The 20,170-nt window shown below is 45.2% G+C and overlaps 1 protein-coding gene across 1 annotated transcript in view; it reads left to right on the top strand.

Annotated features, from left to right (window-relative positions):
• Positions 1 to 20,170, top strand: part of AMD1 (adenosylmethionine decarboxylase 1) — a 52,768-nt gene that overhangs the window by 15,082 nt on the left and 17,516 nt on the right. The window contains exons 2-3 of the mRNA XM_077487111.1: positions 15,015 to 15,101; positions 16,770 to 16,896. Of these exons, the coding sequence (XP_077343237.1) occupies positions 15,015 to 15,101; positions 16,770 to 16,896 (214 nt within the window). The remainder of the gene's footprint in view (positions 1 to 15,014; positions 15,102 to 16,769; positions 16,897 to 20,170) is intronic.

Below are 20,170 nucleotides of genomic sequence, written 5' to 3'. Positions count from 1 at the left end.
ACACTCCACAACATTGTCTATAGGGGATGCACACCACCTGGACTGAGCATGTCGATAATCCAAACCTCCCTATTCCAAACGTTGCGAAAATGTCCACTAATTCATGGCAGACCTCTCCCAACAGTCCCCTGTGGTTCAACTCTAACCTTAGACCCCTTTCACACTGGGGCGTTTTTCAGGCGCTTTAGCATTAAAAAAAGCCTGTAAAGCCTCATACACACGATAGGACTTTGTACAAACTTTCCCTTGGATTTTTGTACAAAGGGCGTCGGCCCTAAACTTGTATCGCATACACACAGCAGGACTTTTTCAGCCAACTTTCACCAAATCATGTGGTTTTTCTGCTCTTTACCGCCACCTTTGGTCAACTTCTGTATTGTTGTCTGATCTTTTGCATTGGTTCTGAGCATGCCTGTTTGTAGTTTGTACAAAAGTCCTATGGTTTTCTGTACACACGATCAGACTTTGCTCCATCGGACTTTTGTTGCCAGAAAGTTTGTCCGTTCGCACAGCCAACAAAAGTCAGATGAAAACCAAAAAAGTTTGTCCGATGGAGCGTACACACAGTCAGATGTTGCTCCAAAACAGCTAATTTGCATGTTTGTTGTCAAAAAGTCTGATCGTGTGTATGGGCCTTAAAGCTCTTGAAAGAAGCCTCATCTGCAATCACAATGTGAAAGCGCTTTAAGAGCCCTTTTACACTGCCAGCGCCCAATAAATGCTTGTAAAGCACCACTTAAACTAGCGGTGCTTTACCAACGTTTTTCGAGCGCTAGTGGGGCGCTTTTAACCCCTGCTAGTGGCCAAATAAAGGAGTAAAAGAGCCCACAACGTGCCGCTGCCAAAAGCGATTTGCAGGCGTTTTGCAGGCGCTTCCCATTGATTTCAATGGGAAGGGGCACTTTAGGAGCGTTGTATTCACAGCTCCAAAAGCGCTGCAAAGAAGCTGCTTGCAGGACTTTTTTTCACGCCCTGCCAGCGCAGCGCCTCAGTGTGGAAGCACTCGGGCTTTCACATTGGGATTGCAGTTGCGGCTTCTTTCAGGCGCTTTTTTTTTTAATGTTAAAGCGCCTGAAAAATGCCCCAGTGTGAATGGGGTCTTAAGGAGTTGTGTTCTTTACCTGACCTCAACAATTGGACATCAAAGGGAGTGAAATATCTGTCAACTATATACCCCCCCCCCCCCGGGTTTTAAATCCTTTTCTCAACTACAGCCAGACTTTGACATCCCATCGACATACCTATTTTACTATTATCAACTCAGACCTGCTTTGCGTACTCAGTTTGGTTCTCTGCTCTGTTCTAATAAAACACCTGACCTGGAAAAACTTCTGAGAGACCCAGACCAGACGAAACTTATATCCACGTATTACTCCACGCTCATGACAGGCACTAACCCTAGGTTTTGGAGGGCTCAAGAGGTGGGCCTCCTTTGATATATCTATCACAGAAGAGGATTGGTCTGAGTTCTGTGATATATTCAAAACCTCTCATCTCCTCGAGGAACAGGGTGATTCAACTAAAAATTTTCCATCATTCACACCTGACCTCTGATAGACTGTATAAAATGGGACTAATCCCCCTCTGCTGACTACTTCCGCGGTATGCGGACATACTGCCGAGTTTTCTCCTCCACTGCTTTTGGACTTGTCCACTGGTACACGACTTCTGGGTTGAATATAGTGCACCCTAAAAACTGTCTACTGGGCATATTTGGTGACCTCGCTGTCCAGCCTTAGGCTAAGCGACTACTTTGTATCCTCTATTTCTATGCAAGGGACGTCCCTCCTGATGACATGGGAAGAGAGACCAACACGGAATATGTGGCTGAAACTTGTAAATGATTCCCTGCCTCCTATATAAAGGTTTGACATCTGTAAGAGGACCAAAGCGTTCCACAAACTATGGGGCAGATGGCTGGCTAGCCCATTGACTCTTCCTGTACTACCATCCATGACAGGTGTTCACCTTGTGAGTGTTGTATTAAACAGGAACTTCTGTTATGCCCAGGATGTTTAAAAACCATATCGCTTACTCCTCTGTTTATATCCACTGGTAAATGTAATATCCAGTTGATTATTGCACACTGCCTAGATTTTCATGATATGCTGGATTAGGAGCATTCTGTTATCAGTGTTGTAGTTTTTGTTTGTGCCTTTTTATTTTATGTCTGTACATCGTAAAACTGCAATAAAAATCTTTAAAAAAGCAACAAAAACAAAGATGCTAGTAAAGAATCTAGCACCACTTTGGTACCCTAATTAGGGATGGCTATGAAGGCTAACAGGTGTCTACCTGTCTTGAAAAGTCAAAACCAGGCAGAAACTCTGAATTCTACGAGGGGAGGGAGAATTGAATCTGTGTCAAGGCAGTGTCCCACGCTGCCATATAAGATGCACTAATGAATAATATATAATGAAGGAAAAGAGCCAACCTGACAATGAGGGTTAGAACGTGTAAAATATCACACCAGTTAGACAAACATGTAAACACCGCATAACCATTATTATACTTATTGGATTCTCAAGGGGAGTATCCTGGTAAGAGGAAAGGATCTAAAGATCAAATGAGATGATGCACCCCACAAAAGGAGTCAGCCCCATTAGATTTAACAGACCCTGCACATATAAGAGGGCAAGGATCCCCCTACATGCTTAATTCTAAGAAGTGGGGCGGATTGGAGGCCATCCCACAGGGTCCCCTTGGAATCCACACCAATAAAGATACTTCGGATCTGTTCTAGAATAAAGTATGTCATATTGGAAACCCTACAACTATACGGAGAAATGGGTATATAAACATTTTAAGCAATTTCCAAGCCTAAGGCTTTCTGGTACAATATTTTTATTGAAAAATGAAAAAATATAAGGCAATAATAATCCTTCACAGGGGATATAAAACATGAGCACAACCTAGTGCCACTTAAAGGGATTGTAAAGATAAAATTTTTATTTTTTTAAAATAGCAAACATGTTATACTTCCACTGTGCAGCTCGTTTGGCACAGAGTGGCCCCGAACCTGCTCTTCTGGGGTCCTTCGGCGGCTGTCTCTGCTTCCTCCCTCAGATGCTTCTCACGTTCATGCGAGCTCCCTCGCATGGTGAGAAGCATCTGCGGGCGCGCTCCCGTGATACAGCCGGCGGCTATAGCCGCTCGCTGTATCACACGGCCCCGCCCCCCGGCGCTCCGCGTCAGTGGATGTGATTGACAGCAGCGCGAGCCAATGGATGCGCTGCTTTCCATCCATCCACTCCAGCCAATCAGCAGCCAGGCTGAACGGTGGAAAGGACGTCGGGGGGCGAACGCGGGACTTTCGAAGGGTGAGGTAAGTAAAACGGGGGGGCTGGGGGCGCCGGGACTGTCAGATGTTAATGCATTCTATGCATTAATGTGAAAAAACATTTACCTTTACAACCCCTTTAAGATACATGCAAGTTTTCCACAAGAGAAACTATCCAACGGTAACGACCCTCTAGTCAAAGCCAGGGGTTGACGCAAGGTGTTAGAGCAAGCGTGCTCAAGGATTCGGGTGTGGATAGTCTGTAAAATTGGGATAAAAACATTGAAAGTCCAACTTGTGAACCAATGACAAAAAAGGGAAAATTTATTTTGGGAGGGGGGGCAAAGAATTAGAAAACAGAGGCAGTCGTAGGAAATGAGAGAAGATCACAGAGCAAAGGAGAGAAAGGAAGCACAGGGGAGAGAATTCCCCTAGGCTGGTCCATGCAAGGTCGGAAGAGTGTAGAAGCACCATGGGCCCCATACCTTAATAAATTTAGCATGGGAGTTCTGGAGGATACTAGTCATCTTCTCATGGATCATGAGTCCTTAGCTCTTCACTTCCATGAACGCGACCCCCTTGGCTTCCTTCATGCCCTAGCAATTGTCCGTTTTGATGGTAATGAATAAATAGGTGGCCAATTTCTGTTGAGCGAAAAGGCCTGGGATTGGACAGTGCAGCAATGCCAATTTGGCATCTTTGCGAGTGGGCACTTGAAAAAGCGTAAACAGAAGACAAAATACCCTCAACCAAAATACCACCAGACGAGGGCAAGGCCACCAAATATGAAGTTTGTCTCCTTGCTGGCCACAACCTCGGAAACATCTATCACCGAGTTGGGTTGGATCTCGTGATAAGGGCCGGGACCCAGTACCAGCGTACAAACACCTTGTAGGCTTCTTCCAGGGTAATTGTATTAAAGGAGAAATTAGCAATACTGGACCAGGCTTTGCTCCAATCAGCCAAATCAATGGGGGGGGGGGGGGGGGGCAGGTCTTTTTCCCACTTATGGGCATAGGATAAGGAGGCTAGAGTTGAGAGAAGGATAAACTATGGATATAGTACCAGGGGCTTCAGGAGTGCTCAAAGGCTGTCTTCTGGTATGGGAAGGTGTCATGGCATGATGGAGAGGTTACCTAGTGTCGCAGTGGAAGAGATTGGAAAAATTCCTCCAAGGTGGCCTCATGGGTCTCTTTTGATGCAAAGCCCACAAGCGGAAGGTGTGATATCTGAGAGTGTCGAACCTGGGAGAACCCATGGGCAGGCCACCATGAAAAGATGTGTGGTTCTAAGCCAAGAGGGAACATGCAATTGTTCGAGAGGGAGGCGTGGAAGAAAGGGAGAGATCAGCCCACCAGAATACCGAGTACTCCAAATGAACTCAGAATGGAATGTCAGAGGTTGACTGGAGCATAGCAAGTAGGGCTAGATTTGCGCTGCTTGGTAGTAGTGTGATATTTATAAATCCAAGTCCACCTCTCAACCTATGGGTATATAAGGTGAGACAGAAAACCCTGTGGCGCTTGTAGGCCTAAATGGAGAGAATGTGCAAATAAAATGCAGGGACTCGAACTGCCAGTGTTTGGAAAAAATATAAGCATCAGAAGGATGGTCATCTTTACAGCATGCATACGGGCAATCCAAGAAAGTGTGGGGAAACTCCAAGATGTTATAAGCTCCATGATAGAGAGCAATAAAGGATAGAAATTGGCGGAAAAGAGTAGGAGGGAGTCGGCTTAAAACCCAGGTAGTCTAGAGTCGAGCCATCCCAGCGATTTATGGGAAGGTAGATTGGAGGTGCGAGACCAAGGAATCCGGAAGAGATATTCAGCGTGGTGGTTTTGTGTGAATTGATCTGGAGCCCAGACAATTTCCCTACCCAACCTGCAATCTCTTGAACCGCTTTCCTACTATCTCTGATTAGTAAGGGTCAAGAGAGCATTGTCTGCAAACATACTGACTTTGTAACTCTCGCTCGCGTATGGGATTCCTGTAATGTTGGTCAGCTGTAAGGGCCATAGCCAATGGTTCAAGGGCTAGGATACAAAAGACAGGAGAAAGGTATGCCCCCTGCCGTGTTCCTGTAAATATAAGAAAGGAGGGTGATGAACGGACTGCATAGTGGACAGCAGCTGAGGGAGAGGAGTAGAGCCCTGCCAGACAGGAAAGGATCGAGTCTTCAAAACCCTACCGCTGAAGTCGAAAGTTTTATAGAGAGGAGAAACTCCGGAATTTTGCATTGATGTAACAAGGTGATCAAATGGACCACCTTCCTGACATTGTCCCCCGCCTGGCGACCTGGGACAAAGCCAACCTGGTCCCTGTGGAACAGGGAGCGTACATATTAATACGCAAGCTCAAGATCTTGCCCAGGAGTTTCACGTCCTCATTTAGTAAAGAAATGGGGCGAAAGGCCTGAGGTTCATGGACATTCTCTTCGGTCTTGGGAATCATAGAAGTATGAGCTTGCAAAGGAGTCAGGAGCAGGCTGTGCTCCCTGTTTTATGTTATTGAAGTAGGCTGCCAAGTGGGGGAGCAAGAGAGAACTTGCGGTAGTACAGGCTGGAGAAGCCGTCTGGGCCTGGGGCCTTTGAGAGTCAGATACCCTTGATGGCCTGGGCTGCTTTGGCTTCAGAATTGTCTGCGTTGAGGGTTGTGCCCCAGAGGAAAGGGGGGGAGATTAAGGTCATGAAAGGAGTCTGCCAGGTCGAGAGGAAACTGAGAAGACTTACTATATAAAGTAGTTAAAAAGTCGGCAAAGGCCACAAACTTCCGTTGGGTTGGCGGTAATATTTCCTCCAACAGAACAAAAGTGTATAGGGAAAAATAGGGAAAAATTTGTGTTTGGGCGGGAGTGACGTCTTGACATTGCTTTCCCCCGGCAGTGGTACGGAGACGGGTGGGGGCCATCTTTGCGCCCCCTTCACTCTCCATACCCAGCATGAATGAACATGTGATCGCGTAGGAGGTTTCCAAATCATTGCATTCTGTTTTATGTAGATTTTACATAATGTCCTAACTTGGGGTTGTAGAAAGTAGCTTTTTTTTGTTTGTTTTTACCAGAGTTTGTCACTTTAAACAGTTTGCAAATATGTCAGCTGTATATGAATAGGCTTGACTAAAGTTCAGCTTTCATACAAAGACTTCTCTATTTCAGGGCATTGCACCATGTAAATGAACACCTGGTAGAAGCTGCTGAATGCGATTTGAGTTTTGATGTCAGGCTAATCGAGTTTTTGTATGCATAGTATATTGTACTTGAGGACAATTGAATAGAGTTGTCAATAGATATTAGCGTTTTTTTTAAAAAGGCAGGTAAAAACACTGGAAGGTTTTCACAAATATTGAACAAACAGGTTTACTTTCCACAAACATCTGCTGATCAATTTAATGTGGAACTATCTCCCTAGTATACTCGCCTCCATCTTCCAGTGATGCAGCAGTTACATCTTTTGCTGTCCTCTATCTTCCCTGGTGGTGGTTTTTGGCCTCTTGGTTGGCTGGGGGCGGATGACATCTCTTGCGTGTGTGTGGGAGTCAGTTATTCCAGCGCAGCCCAAGTGTGCAGAGAATGCACGCATTTGCATACGCTGCTCAGTGTTCATCAATGTTAATTTTGGCAGCAAATTTCGATTTAGTCTTGGTCTTAGGACAAAAATGGCATTTTAATTTTAGGCCCATTTAAGTTGTGTGCAATTGTTTTAGTCGTATTTAGTCAACTAAATCTCCAGTACATTTTAGTCGACTAAAACTGATTTTAATCGTCTAAAATGGAGATGGGTGTAATTAGTGGTGGTCCACACACAAAAAAATTAAAATTCCTAAAAAAAAAAAAATGTTTGGAATTTTTTTTTTTAACTCGCCTCTAAATGCCTGTTGCTAGGGGGTCCCTCATAGTCTGCCTCCTTCAGTGCCTGGGCTGGTGACATCACTTCCCCTCGGCACAGGAAGGGCTCAGCTCTGCCCCCTCCCTCCTGTCGGTGATCTGGGACATGTGACAGGTCCCAGATGACTGCACGACCAATCAGAGGCTTACCTGTAGGTACTGTGGCTATCTCCTAAACTTGCACAGTTTAGGAGATATTCAGAGCATGCAGCCAATGACATCCCCAGAGCATGTACTCTGAAGGTCCAGCTTCAGTGCTTGAGCGACGTCATTGTGGCTTCAGGCCACTCATGTAGCCAGGGGCCATGAACCCAGAAGGAAACCCGAGGGAAGATGTCAGCCTCATTCTAAGGTAGGTCTTGCATAATGTGCTAGTATGCATTATGACATTGCCTTGCAGCTTTATGTTCTATAGAGTAAATGTGATATAGCCTTGCTTACCCTGTCAGGGCACACAAGTGTAGCATGAAAAATGCCCATTCTGTTCATTGTAGAGCAATAGATTTGTGAAGTTTACGGAGAAGTCAAAACTGAAAATTTCCAGACCCTTCAGTAGTCCTGCTGGCCCTTATTTCAATACAGAACATAGTAGTATTGTGGAGGTCTGGGAGCTGTTGGCTACTACTGTAGGTGGTCTGTTTTCTCAGCAGACTTCACAGGAAAATGTACAGTCTCCAGCCGAGCAGTGTTCAGTAGAAGAGCCAGCAGGAGACATGAGTATTTAGGACCTATTCGCACTAGACTTTGTCTATTGCATTAATGAGTGAACACTAACATGAAAAAAACACTTTCACATTTTTTTTCTGATACAGCATGAGCTGTGTTGTGATTCTACGGAGAATAAATGGCACTGCAATATGCTAATGCATGTGACATGCAATGTGGTGATGCACTCAATGCATTATTACACTTGAAAGGTGTGAATTGCCCCATCTCCATTCCTCTGTGGGGACAGCTGCAGCTGTTTGTTTTTTTGTGCTTACCTGACATGGTTGCTTTAAAGAACAATTACTAAGATCTTTTTTACTGACTGCTAACAGTTGCTTTAAAATGCCTGTTACTGTTTTGACAGCTTCATTTTTTTTTTTGCCTAGTCTCCCTGCCCCCAGTCTTTAGTTGTGGTAGGCAGAATAGTATTCTGAAACACTGGACAAAGCTGGCCATAGACCGTGTGATTGACTTCTGTACAAGGGACATGCTGGAAAGTGGTTGTAGCAGTCAGCTGCTACAACCACTGATCAGTGTACCCTGTCAGTGTCGGAATACAATGCCCCAGTGTCAATCAAAGCCAGTGGCATGGAGGTCGGGGCTGAGCCAAGCTGTCTGTGTCTTTTTACAATGTATTGAGCTTTTTAGAAAAAATGTACAGCACAAGATCTCAATAAAACAGGTAATGCCTAAATAAAAAAATAAAAAACATACAATATGGGCCAGTGGGTCAATAATGAGAGCAGTGCAAGAGAAGATGGCTTTTTATACAATAACAGCCAAAAAGGCCACATGAACATGCTTCAGATATATAGCTGTGCATAGGAGTTTCATGAACTCGCAGGGTCTGCATCTCAGCTGATTGGGGCTGCCGACACCCTTATGGAGAAGGTCGTATTCACCCCCTGAACATACTACCGTAGCAGATGAAGGCCCCAAAAAATAAAAAGCAGAGGAAAGTGAGGGGGTTGGGGGGGAGGGTAAGGAGGGGTGCAGACCATCACATAGTAACAATGTGCATATCATAAATCACCTCTGGTTGAAAGTAAAAGTGGTCCAGTTGCATAACAGCATTATGAGTGGCCCATGGTTTCCACACTTTCATAAATTTCACTCAGGAGGGAGGTCCTATTTAATTCATAAACGACCTGAAGGATTGGATAAACAGCCCATCAGTGCCCATTAGTGCAGCCTATCAGAGCACATCAGTGAAGGAGAAAAAAAAATTATTTGCAAAATCTTATAACAAACAAAACAAAAGCTGATTTTTTTTTTTTTTTTTTTAAATATTCTTTTTCGCTTGGCATCAGGCATGAGCAATTTTTATTGCCCAATGCCCCAGACATGCAGTTCTGGGTGCTGGGCAGAGATTTAAATTGGCTCCTAACTTTTTAAGCTGGCTACTAGATTCTAAGCAAATTTGTCAAGCCCTGCTTTAACAACTTCACGCAAAGCGGCGTACCTTACATTGGTACTTTGACTCTAAATACCGGGGTTATGGCAACAGCCAGCTGCCATAACCCTGGCATTTGCAGAAACGCAGTGCGTTTCTCTTTCAAAGTGGTCTCCGTGGCCGATTGCCGCAAAATCACTTTCATCGGTGGCGAGAGGTGCCCACTCCCCTCCTGCTGTGCTCCAGTTGTCTCTGCCGCTTGCCAGACACGTTGGTATTTGCAAACTATTGCATCATTTCCCGTGGATGCCTGGCTGCTGAGTGAGGGGAAGATTGCCTCCGCTTGGCTCCATAGCATGGGAGGGCAGAAGCGTCGTCCAAACGTCACTTCCGCCCATAGCTCTGAAAGGAAAATTAATTTATTTTATTTCAGTTTATTGTAAATATGAGATCTGAGGTCTTTTTGACCCCAGATCTCATATTTAAGATGTCCTGTTGTGCTTTTTTCTATTAAAAGGGAAGTTTTTTTTTTAAAGTGCCCCATCCCGACGAGCTCGTGCACAGATGCGAACGCATACGTGAGTAGTGCCCACATAGAAAACTGGTGTTCAAAGCACAGTATGTGGTATTGTCGCGATCATTAGTGCAAGAGCAATAATTCTAGCCCTAGACCTCCTCTGTAATGCAAAACTGGTAACCTGTAAAATTTTTGTTTAGATTTTTAAGGGTAAAAGTTTGTCCCCATTCCACCAGCACTGATTCCTGTGTAAATGATACTGCAAGGAACATCCCTTGTAATAGGAATATGGCATGATAGGTCCTCTTTACAGTGAGATATGGGGTCAATGAGTCCCCACATCTCACCTCCTAGGCTGGGAAGCCTGAGATCAAAAAATAAACTCTCAGCTTCCCAGCCAAGGCGGGACCATTTGTTTAAATGCAGAGGCAGGGCGTGACATCATAACATCGTGCCTGGCCTCTGAACAATCATAAAGACTTCGGTGACCATATGGTCCGCCGGAAATCTCTGATCGCCATCTGGGGCCGGCGGATCCGTTCTCTGACTCACCGATAGAAGCGTTGAGTCGGTAGAAGTACCGGAGGCGGGGATCATCCCCTCCCACCACCTGTGAGAACGATCAAGCAGTGGATCAGCCGCTATGATCATTCTTATGGTGTATGCAATCACCGGCTGAAAAAGCCGATATCTGAATGCCTGTAGCTGCAGGCATTATTCAGATATACCCGCTCAAAGTCGAGGACGTTCCTTGGGCTGGAAGCGGTTAAGAATAAATTGCCTTTTTTTTTTTTTTTTTTTTTTTAAACTTAACTAAGTTATACACCACACTTTTGTTAAGGTTGTTATCTGATTAATCAAAACCATAATTTGCCAACTAATTATGCAAATAATCGTTACTTGCAGCCCACGTCAGACTAATCTGAAGTACCTTTCAATGAGCCTTTATCTGAATCCTATCAAATAGCTGAAACGGTCAGTCTGGAGAATGCATCCTTCAAACCTTAGGCAGACCATATGCAGTTAGAATCTTGGCCGGTTCAGCAGGGATCAGCCAAGATTCAAACGGTTAATGGCCAGGCTGAATGTACCAAGTTAATCAAACTGGGTACAACCAGCCTGCTGGATTCTCTTGCTATTACTAGTGGCTAGCAATAATCGCTGTTCTCTCATGGCAGGGAGTGGGAGAAGACAATTGTTCAGCAGGAGGGATTTTCTGTCAATCCGGTCTGTGATGATGGGGGTAATTGTGTGAATTTCCCCAGGTTGCAGGAAATTTGCACTGTGTATGGCCTGCCTTAGCCACTTTACGATGGCGCACGGCGATGTACGTCCATTTTTTAAAGAGGAATACCTTGATAATGGCAGCAGCTGCTGCCACAACCGAGATATCCATCTCTTCAGGCGCCGGTCGTGTGTATGATAATGGTGGTCTCTGCGGCGGGTTCGCTGCAAGATCAGTTATCAGCGGCGGGAGTGGTGCCACCCCCCTCCCGTTGCTCTCCTGTGCCCTCCGCCACTTACCGGAGCTGTCGGTAGTGGCAGAGACGATTAGGTCCTTTTTCTCTGCTGGGTATGGAGACGAGTGAGGCTAAGATGGCCCCCGCTCGTCTCTATACCATGGGAGGGCGGAAGCGACGTCAAAACGTCGCTTCCGCCTATACCTCTTAAAGGAACATTTTTTTCAATGTAATTTTTTCAAATGACTTTTTTTATTTTATTTTTATTTTTTTATTGCATTTAAGTCCAAATATGAGATCTGAGGACTTTTTGACCCCAGATCTCATATTTAAGAGGACCTGCCATGCTTTTTTCTATTACAAGAGATGTTTACATTCCTTGTAATAGGAATAAAATTGATCGTTTTTTTTTTTTTTTTTACCAGTATACAAATAAATAAAACCAAGTAAAATAAGAAAAAAAACGGTATTCAAACCACACGTGAGGTATTGCTGCATTTGTTAGTGCGAGAGCAAGAATTCTAGAGATAGACCTCCTTTGTAACGCAAAACATGCAATCTGTAGAATTTTTTTTAAATGTTGCTTATGGAGATTTTTGAGGATAACAGTTTAACGCCATTCCGTGGGCGCAATTTTGAAGTGTGACATGTTGGCTTTCAATTTACTCGGCGTAACATTATAAAAAAATTGGGCTAATTTTACTGTTATCTTATTTTTTTTTATTCAAAAAAAGTATTGCAATGACTGCCATTTTATTCTCTAGGGTGTTGGAACCCCCAAACATTATATATATATTTTTTTTCTAAGTAATTTTCTAGCAAAAAAAACATGTAAACACCTAGTCTGAAAAAGGGGCCTGGTCCTTAAGTGGTTAGACAGCTGGAAAATGTTGTTTGAGTGGGCCAAATGCTAACAAATTGCTTGAAATTAGGCTGGTTCCTGCTTTTGATCCATGTATGGACAGCCTGGTTGGTACCATTGACCGACTTCAAGCGGTTGTATACATCACTGTACTTTTTTTTTTTTTTTTTTTTTTCCTGCAAGGTAAATCCATAATGTGCTTGTATGCATTTCATATAAGCACGTTATGTGAAACTTGCCTTAAAACGAAGCTGTTCCAGCTCTGCGATGTCAGCGCTGCAGGGGCTCCCATATTCACCTGTCTTTCCTCTGGGTTTGCAGGCTCTGACTGGCAGGAGCTGCGATGACATCACTGTTCACAGCACAGTGCTCTGAAGAAACTCCATGGGTGGCCATTCAGAGCACATGTGCTAGTGATGTCACTGGCTGCACGTACTGTAATGATTCACATTTAGGAGATATTTACACTACCTATATAGGTAAGCCTTATTAGCTTACCTATAGGTCATAGTAAAGTAAGTTTACTACTTTTTCAGTACAACCAGCCTGTCAGGTTATCCCCTGATTGCGGCTGAAGGCATGGGGAGGGCACACTGGGTATTGTCATTGTAATGGAGGAAACGTGTTTATCATAAGGTATCTTGATCTTGGCATGTGGTGGATGGGGTTGGTGTACCAATAGGAGTATAATTCATTTTTTGTGAGTCCCATATTAAACATTAGGCCTAAAAATTTTAATCAGTCTACTGTCAATGCTCTCCACTCATAGGGATGGGCATAACTTGAACCAGGGTTGCTTGTTATGAATTGCAGTGCATAGAGGTGACACTGGGCCATGATTGAGGATAATAGGTCTTGGGTAAAAATTAAATTAAAAAAAAATCAATAGGGGCAAAATTCTCTGTTCATGTGAACACCTGGCTGGGTGGTGAAAGGGGGGGATATTTGCTGCCCTTGAATTAGGTGGAAGCCACAGAGTGTTTTCAAAGCAAAATGGGGAAGGCCGGCATGGGACCTAACACTTTGGGGCTGAGATGACACCCTGCCAGTTCTTGGCCTTTGCTGCAGTGGTACTTCATTTCTTCTGCATGGCACTGTGCTACTGGTGGATGGCACTGGGCTGCTAGTTTATGCCACTGCATTTCTGGTGGATGGTGGATCTGGTTTCTTGTAGCCTGCTGCTCCATGCCAGAATGCCTTTGTTTCATGGGCACGCTTTGCTCTTCCTCTGATTCTGTAGCAGACCCACTGCTTGTAACGTTCATATTCAGAATCGGACTCAGAGCTCCCCTCTGCTCACATTGGTCATGCTAAGCAGTTGGTATGCCTCCTCAGTGGGAATTTTTTTTTCTCGGCATACTGATGACAGTGGGCTGTGGTGACAAACTGCTGTGGTAGGGACACTTGGACAGATATGGCTGCACTGGGTGCTGATGAGGCTGATCTGAGGCTGCGCTGCTGGGTGCTGAGTAGGGTGCACTGCTGTACGCTAATACACCACATTGAGGATGCACTGATAAGGCAGCGCTGTAGTGGCACAGATGAGCACTCTAGTGACGCTGATGTGGTACTGATGGCACAAATAAATACTGTATTGGCACTAATGTGGCACTGACGTAGCACCGATAGGCACTGTAATGGCACTGATGGGGCACTGATGGGGCACTGAAGTGGCAGAGGTGGCACAGATGAGCACTGTAGTGCCACTTGTGTGGCATTGCTGGGCACTGTTGTACTCTGCAAATTAGTCACACTGACTGTTTGACACTCAATCTCTCTTGTCTCCTCTCACACTGTATCGGTGAGAGGAGAGCTGGACCTCTGCATGACCCCAGTTGACATTGTGATCACTTATTCATTGAAGGGAGCGATCACGTGGTAAAGGCCCGCTGTCATTGGCCCTTTACCGCGATCCATGTTGCACCGGGTTCCGTAACCCAGTGAGCGCGGACACTTCCATGCGCACTCCCCATGGGGCGTGCGGTGAGCAAGTTCCGGAGGACGTCCATGGACGCCCTCCCAGAACAAGCCTGACCGCGCTGTAGCCGTCTTTTGGCTATGGCCTGCTCGGCATGAGGTTAACTAATTTCTCACTTTTGGTTTATCAACTAAATTATGCAGAACTCTGTAAATTCCTTATGTGGACCCTAGCGTCAAGGCTTTGATTCAGTTTCCCATGGTGTATGTTGCAGTTACTGAAGTTTTGTGCACTTAAAGTAGGGTAGATAAACTATTTTTAGTCATTTTTTTTATTTTATTTTTTATTTAAATCAGATTTTTAATATTTTTTATTTTTTAAGAAAAATGCTTTTGAAGTATATAAAGATGTTTTTATATTTAAGATACATTACTAGTTTAGTTTATTCAGCATGAAATGGAGCTTTGTTATGTAGCATGAGGCTGTATATTCTGCAATATTTAAATTTTTGGTAAACTGTATGGATCCAAGCCCTACAAGCTGAAATAACGTGTACTGACAATGTTGTTTTAATTAAAGAATTTGGGTAGTTCAACTATGTGTGATTAACCTAAAATCTAAAATGGGAAACCTTCATTTTGTTTGCAAATATTAAAGATTCTAACTACCAGCAAGAAGTCCTTACATTTAAAGAGCACCTGTCATTTCAGGCCCATCATGATAGTGGCCATTAGCAGGCATCCACTCACCTGTTGCCATCACGCGCGTCACCAGTTGTCCCATTAAAGTGTATGGGACTGTCGGTTAGTCAACAGCAGATCAGAGGAGCAGCCGCTGAGGGGACAGATGACAGTTGCTCTTTAAAAATTATGATTTAAATCAAGAATTTTCACCTGTGATTTAAATCAAATCCATCCTGATTTAAAGATATGTTGACGTTTGAATACTGGTTTCTCCTATGTAATATATTTGCTATGTTTTCTGTTTCAGGTTTGAGTGGGACAAACTTTTGGAGAATGTTCATTGTCTGATCATAAGTGTGACAAAAACTGACAAGCAGGAAGCTTATGTACTCAGGTAATTATGTTACAAAAGTTTATTTTGATTAGCTTGGTAGTTAAAGAGGGATTTCACTGTGAAAAAGATTATTAAAAGCCAGCAGCTACAAATACTGCAGCTGCTGACTTTTAATAAATGGACACTCACCTGTCTCAGGATCCAGCGATGTCGGCAGCCGAGGCCGATCGACCTCTTGGCTGCTGCTGCCGCCATTCTAGGTGAGGGAATCAGGAAGTGAAGCATTGCGGCTTCACTTCCCGGTTCCCTACTGCGCGAGTCGCGCAGCGCAATAGGAATTGTCCGCACTGTGTCTGGGACCCGTATGTGTCCCAGCAGACAGCACGCAGGGACAGGAAGAGGCACAGACTCCCGTGGGAGTCTATGCCCGGAAGTGGGTGCAAATACTTGTCTTAGACAGGTATCTGCACCCTCCTCCCCCCTGAAAGGTGCCAATTGTGACACCGGAGGGGGGGAGGGTTTCGGATGAGCGGAAGTTCCACTTTAGGGTGGAACCCCCGCTTTAACTTCTAAAATGACCAGTGTGACAGAAATTCAGTTTACATAATTTTTTGTAAAAGCATTAAGGCTCCATGCACGTAAACAGCTGTTTTTGGGAGTTTTTTTTTTATTTTTTATTTTTTTACAGCCCGTAAACACCTCTGTTATCCTATGTGTCCATGCACACATAGATGTTTTTGGACATTTATCAGCAGTGGCTTTTATGGGCTGTTGTCTGAACGCCCTAAAATCGCGCACAGGAGCCGTTTTTTTCTGACCACAAAAAAGCTGATAAATGCTCAAACGTGACTCACCAGCGTTTTTAAAGTTTTTGATCCATTGAAGAAAAAACAAAAAATCAAAAGACGCTATTGCGAAAACGTTGAAAAACTCACTGCAAAGCTACTGTCATTTTTTTTTATAACGTTTAATGTCCAGTGTACATGAGGCCTTAAAAATTTTTGTGTTTTGAGCAATTGGGGGAATCCTTGATGTATCTTGTCTTGCCTCAATACCCCAGTATAAAGTCCGTCATTTGACTTTCACCTGCAACCTTTTGCCAAGGCAGATGGCTCTGTGTAGGAAATGTCCTTGTCACTAGGCTCATACTTGGTGTACTTCCACTTTATAGCCAATTTGGGATAACCACTACTTTTTATTTGTTACATGTTTCCATTCACATAGTATAACTTTAAAAAATATATTCAATTTGCTGCTTACCATTTTTTAAATGCACTTTTCTAAAACAAAAAAAAAACTCCAGGACTAGAAAATCCTGCTTGGCTTCCTTTTTTTTCTGTAATGTTTGAGGAGCTGGGAAGTTATGTTTAGAATTTTAACTCTGGGTATAAAGGAGCATGCGATAAGAGGTAGATCGGTTCTATCTCAGGGTAGTTTATAGCCCTATGTGAGCTAAATCTGGGATGACTGTTTGCTTTTCTTTCTCTGATAGCTGAATGGAGCAGCAGAAGAGCAAAAAGGAAAGTAGGATTGCGGTGGTCTGCATCAAGTGATCCTGTTTGCCCTGCACTTTGAATTTTATGCCTAAGTCGGCATATAAGGGAACCCTAGTCTTTCCCCTGTACTTTGGCTCTTACCACTTGCAAGCATTTAGTAATTTTGTATTTTCTTGCTCTCAACTGCAAAAAGTCTTAACTTTTTTTTTCTTTTTTTTTTTCTTATATACAGTGAGAGTAGCATGTTTGTCTCCAAGAGACGTTTCATTTTGAAGACATGTGGTACCACCCTCTTACTGCAAGCACTGGTTCCCCTGTTAGAGCTCGCTAGGGAGTATTGCGGGTTTGATTCCATTCAGGTAAGTTGAGTTCTTTTCTAGTTCAGACCTGAAGTGATTGTTACTGTCCAGGGAGATTCACAAATGTGAATAATTGTTAAAGCGGAGGTCCACCCTAAAATGGACCTCCGCTCATCGGCGTCCCCCCCCCCCCCCCCTCCGGCGCCACGATTGGCACCTTTCAGGGGGGAGGGGGGTGCAGTTACCTGGATAATCCAGGTAACTGCACCCACTTCCAGGATAGCTGTCTGCGGAAAGGGGCGTAGATTATGCCCCTTTCCGCAAGTGCCTGCCCCTTTGCGCAAGTGCCCCGCTGCCTGCTGGGAAACACACAGATCCCAGAGGCAGCGGGGACCGTCCTGATTGCACCGCGTGCCTCGCGCATGCGCAGTAGGGAACCGGGAAATGAAGCCGAAAGGCTCCATTTCCTGATTCCCATACCCAAGATGGCGGCGGCAGCACCCGAGTGTCGATCTAGAGATCGGCTTCGGGTGCCGACATCGCGGGCGCGCTGGACAGGTAAGTGTCACTATTTTAAAAGTCAGCAGCTGCAGTATTTGTAGCTGCTGACTTTAAAAAAAAAAAAAAAAACGCGGAGTCCCGGCGGACTCCCGCTTTAACCTAGATTTTCTGCTTATTACTGAAAAGTTTTGTTTTTTTCCCTTGCCACTTGCCGACCTGTAACACTTTACAAGTTTAAATCCATATTTCTTTGCTAGAAAATTACTTGTAATACCCAAACATTATGCTTTTTTTTTTTCTTAGCAGACCCTAGGGTAGTGATTGCGAACCTTGGCACCCCAGATATTTTGGAACTACATTTCCCATGATGCTCATGCACTCTGCATGTAGTTCTAAAACATCTGGGGTGCCAAGGTTCGCCATCACTGCCCTGGGGCATAAAATGGCAATCGTTGCAGTTTGTCACTCTGTATTTGCCCAGCGGTTTTGCACACTCAAATATTTTGGAAAAATAAACTTTAATAAAGAATAAAAACACAATAGTGTCCTTGTAAAATCATTTAATCCATTATGTAAAAAGATTATATAGTATGCAGTGTCTTTCTTTGTGTAACTTTATTGTGGAAAGTACCTTATTCACAGTGCTGCTGGGCCCTCGCGTGACCCGCTGGAGATCTTCTCCTCTCCTCCCAGCTGACATTAGCAACTTCTCCCTCTGCAATGCTTGGAGCAGGAAAGAGCTCTGGCGGGTCACTTGAGTGCCCAGCGGCTCTGTAAATAAGGTATTTCTCATTCGTTGACAGACACAGCCTTCTTTATTCAGAGCCATGGGGTTATATCGCCCCCTACAGGAGTAGGATCGTAGGCAGAAAAAATACTTGGCTACGCCCATGGGCAGTCCTAGGTGATATACACCCCCCCTCTGGTGTGGGCGGTGTCCCATTGTAGTGGTCACTCTTGGTGTGGGGCTCTCCCTCCCCCCCCCCCCTCCTCCTCCTCCTATAGAGTCTCGGGAGCATTTTTCCTCACCTGACCCCCTGTCAGAGGCTGTAGGTCCCTCTGGTTCCCAGTCATCAGCTTGACGGCGGCCCTGGAGTCCTTTTGTGTCCTGGGTGGAGGTGGCTCTTGGGCAGCAGACTAGCAAGAAGCATCCCCTGCCTTCCCCTGCTTCATCTGTTTTGTCAGATCCTGAATCTGATTCAGTTGCCGTGGACGGGGCCCACCCTGCGGGGTCTATGGCCACACTCCTAGATCTTTTGGACAGTGAAGAGGATTCCTCTGCCCCAGTGGCTGCGCACAAGAAAGCACTGGTGGACGCACTGATTGCCTCTGTGTGGGAAACTTTAAAAATGGAGGATGTGGCTGCGGTGGAGGTGCACCACGCAGCAAAATGGTTCCCTTGTCTCTCCTTTTTTGACAAGCTTGTCTGTAAAGAATGGGAACGTCCAAAACGCCCCTTTGTGATCCCAAAGTGTTTCCCTGTGCGTTATCCCTTTGAGGAGAGTCTGTTCAAAAGCTGGACAACTCCACCTGTGGTGGATCCCCCAGTTTCTCGGTTGAATTAAACCTCCGATTCTGGTTGAGGACTCTCCAGCCTTTAAAGACCTGGCTGACTGGAAGGCAGAGTCTCTGAGCCACACTATGTTCTCTATTGCGGGTTCGGCGCTTTGGCTGGTTTTGGCTATTGCTCTGGTGTCACAAACACTGACAGAATAGGGCTGTTGCACCATGACCTGGAAGTTGACCAGTTTCCTCCTGCCTTCATGGAATTAGCAGACCGACTGGTCCAGGGGCTGCAGTCGGTCTGCGCTGCCTCTTTGGACGCAACTCCTTTGCTATCTATGCTATCTGCTTCAGTGGTAGTGCTTTAGACGGGTATTGTGGCTGAAGTGTTGGACTGTGGATCAAGCCTCTAAAAAGGCCCTAGCTGATCTCCCCTTTCAAGGCATTCATTTGGGGCCACTCTGGATAATAAGAGTGTCATGGGGGGGAGAGTACTTTTCTTCCACAGTTAAAGAAGGGGAAGGAGCCAAGTCGCAAGCATGGCCCATTTTGGCACAAGCTTTTTTGATCCCTCGGGGTCCACTGACAAAGGCTCAATCTTTCAAGCCCCCCTGGGGAGCTCCCAAGCACCCCTGGTTGGGCAAACTGAGAGCAGGCTTCTCCAGACCCCCAGATGAAGCTCCTTCGGCATGAAGAGGCACCCTCACCCGCAGTCTGGGTGGGGAGACGTCATCGCTGGTTTCCGGGCCTGTGGCCCTCCCTGGTGCATGACAAGTGGGTCCACAAAGTGATTGGTTACAAGATTGAGTTCCAGACTTGTCCCCCAAGCAGATTTTTTCCATCCAATCTGCATCTGTCTCCGGACCGCTTGTCAGCCCTCCGGGGCGCAGTGCAAGGCCTGTTGCTTCAAGGGGTGATTGTTCCAGGGTCCTGCGTTTCCAGGGCTTTTATTCAATATATTTTGGACCTCAAGGTCCTGAACCACTATGTGCAGAAGTTCAGACTGGCGTCCATTCACTCCATGGTGGCATCTCTTCATCAGGGGGACTTTCTTGCCTCCATCGACATCAAGGATGCCTACCTGCACATTCTGAGGCGCATTATCCGTTTGTGGCGTTACCCTTTGGTCTTGCCTCTGCTCCTTGGGTCTTCAAGTGTTGGCCCCAGTTCTGGCGCTGCTGTGCCAGCGGGGAATTGTTGTTCTAGGCTACCTGGATGACCTTCTGCTGTGAGCAGAGTGCCCAGCAGCCCTGAGGGGCAACATGGAGCTCACTGTTCAGACTCTGGCATATTTTGGGTGGCTGATAAATTACCAAAAGTCTGCGTAGTT

The sequence above is a fragment of the Lithobates pipiens genome, unplaced genomic scaffold (genome assembly GCF_037356315.1).
Source record: "Lithobates pipiens isolate NorthernLeopardFrog02 unplaced genomic scaffold, aLitPip1_a1.2 Scaffold_18, whole genome shotgun sequence".
Classification (NCBI taxonomy): domain Eukaryota; kingdom Metazoa; phylum Chordata; class Amphibia; order Anura; family Ranidae; genus Lithobates; species Lithobates pipiens.
The sequence above is the reverse complement of the archived record's forward strand: the minus strand, read 5'-3'. Positions and strand labels throughout refer to the sequence as shown.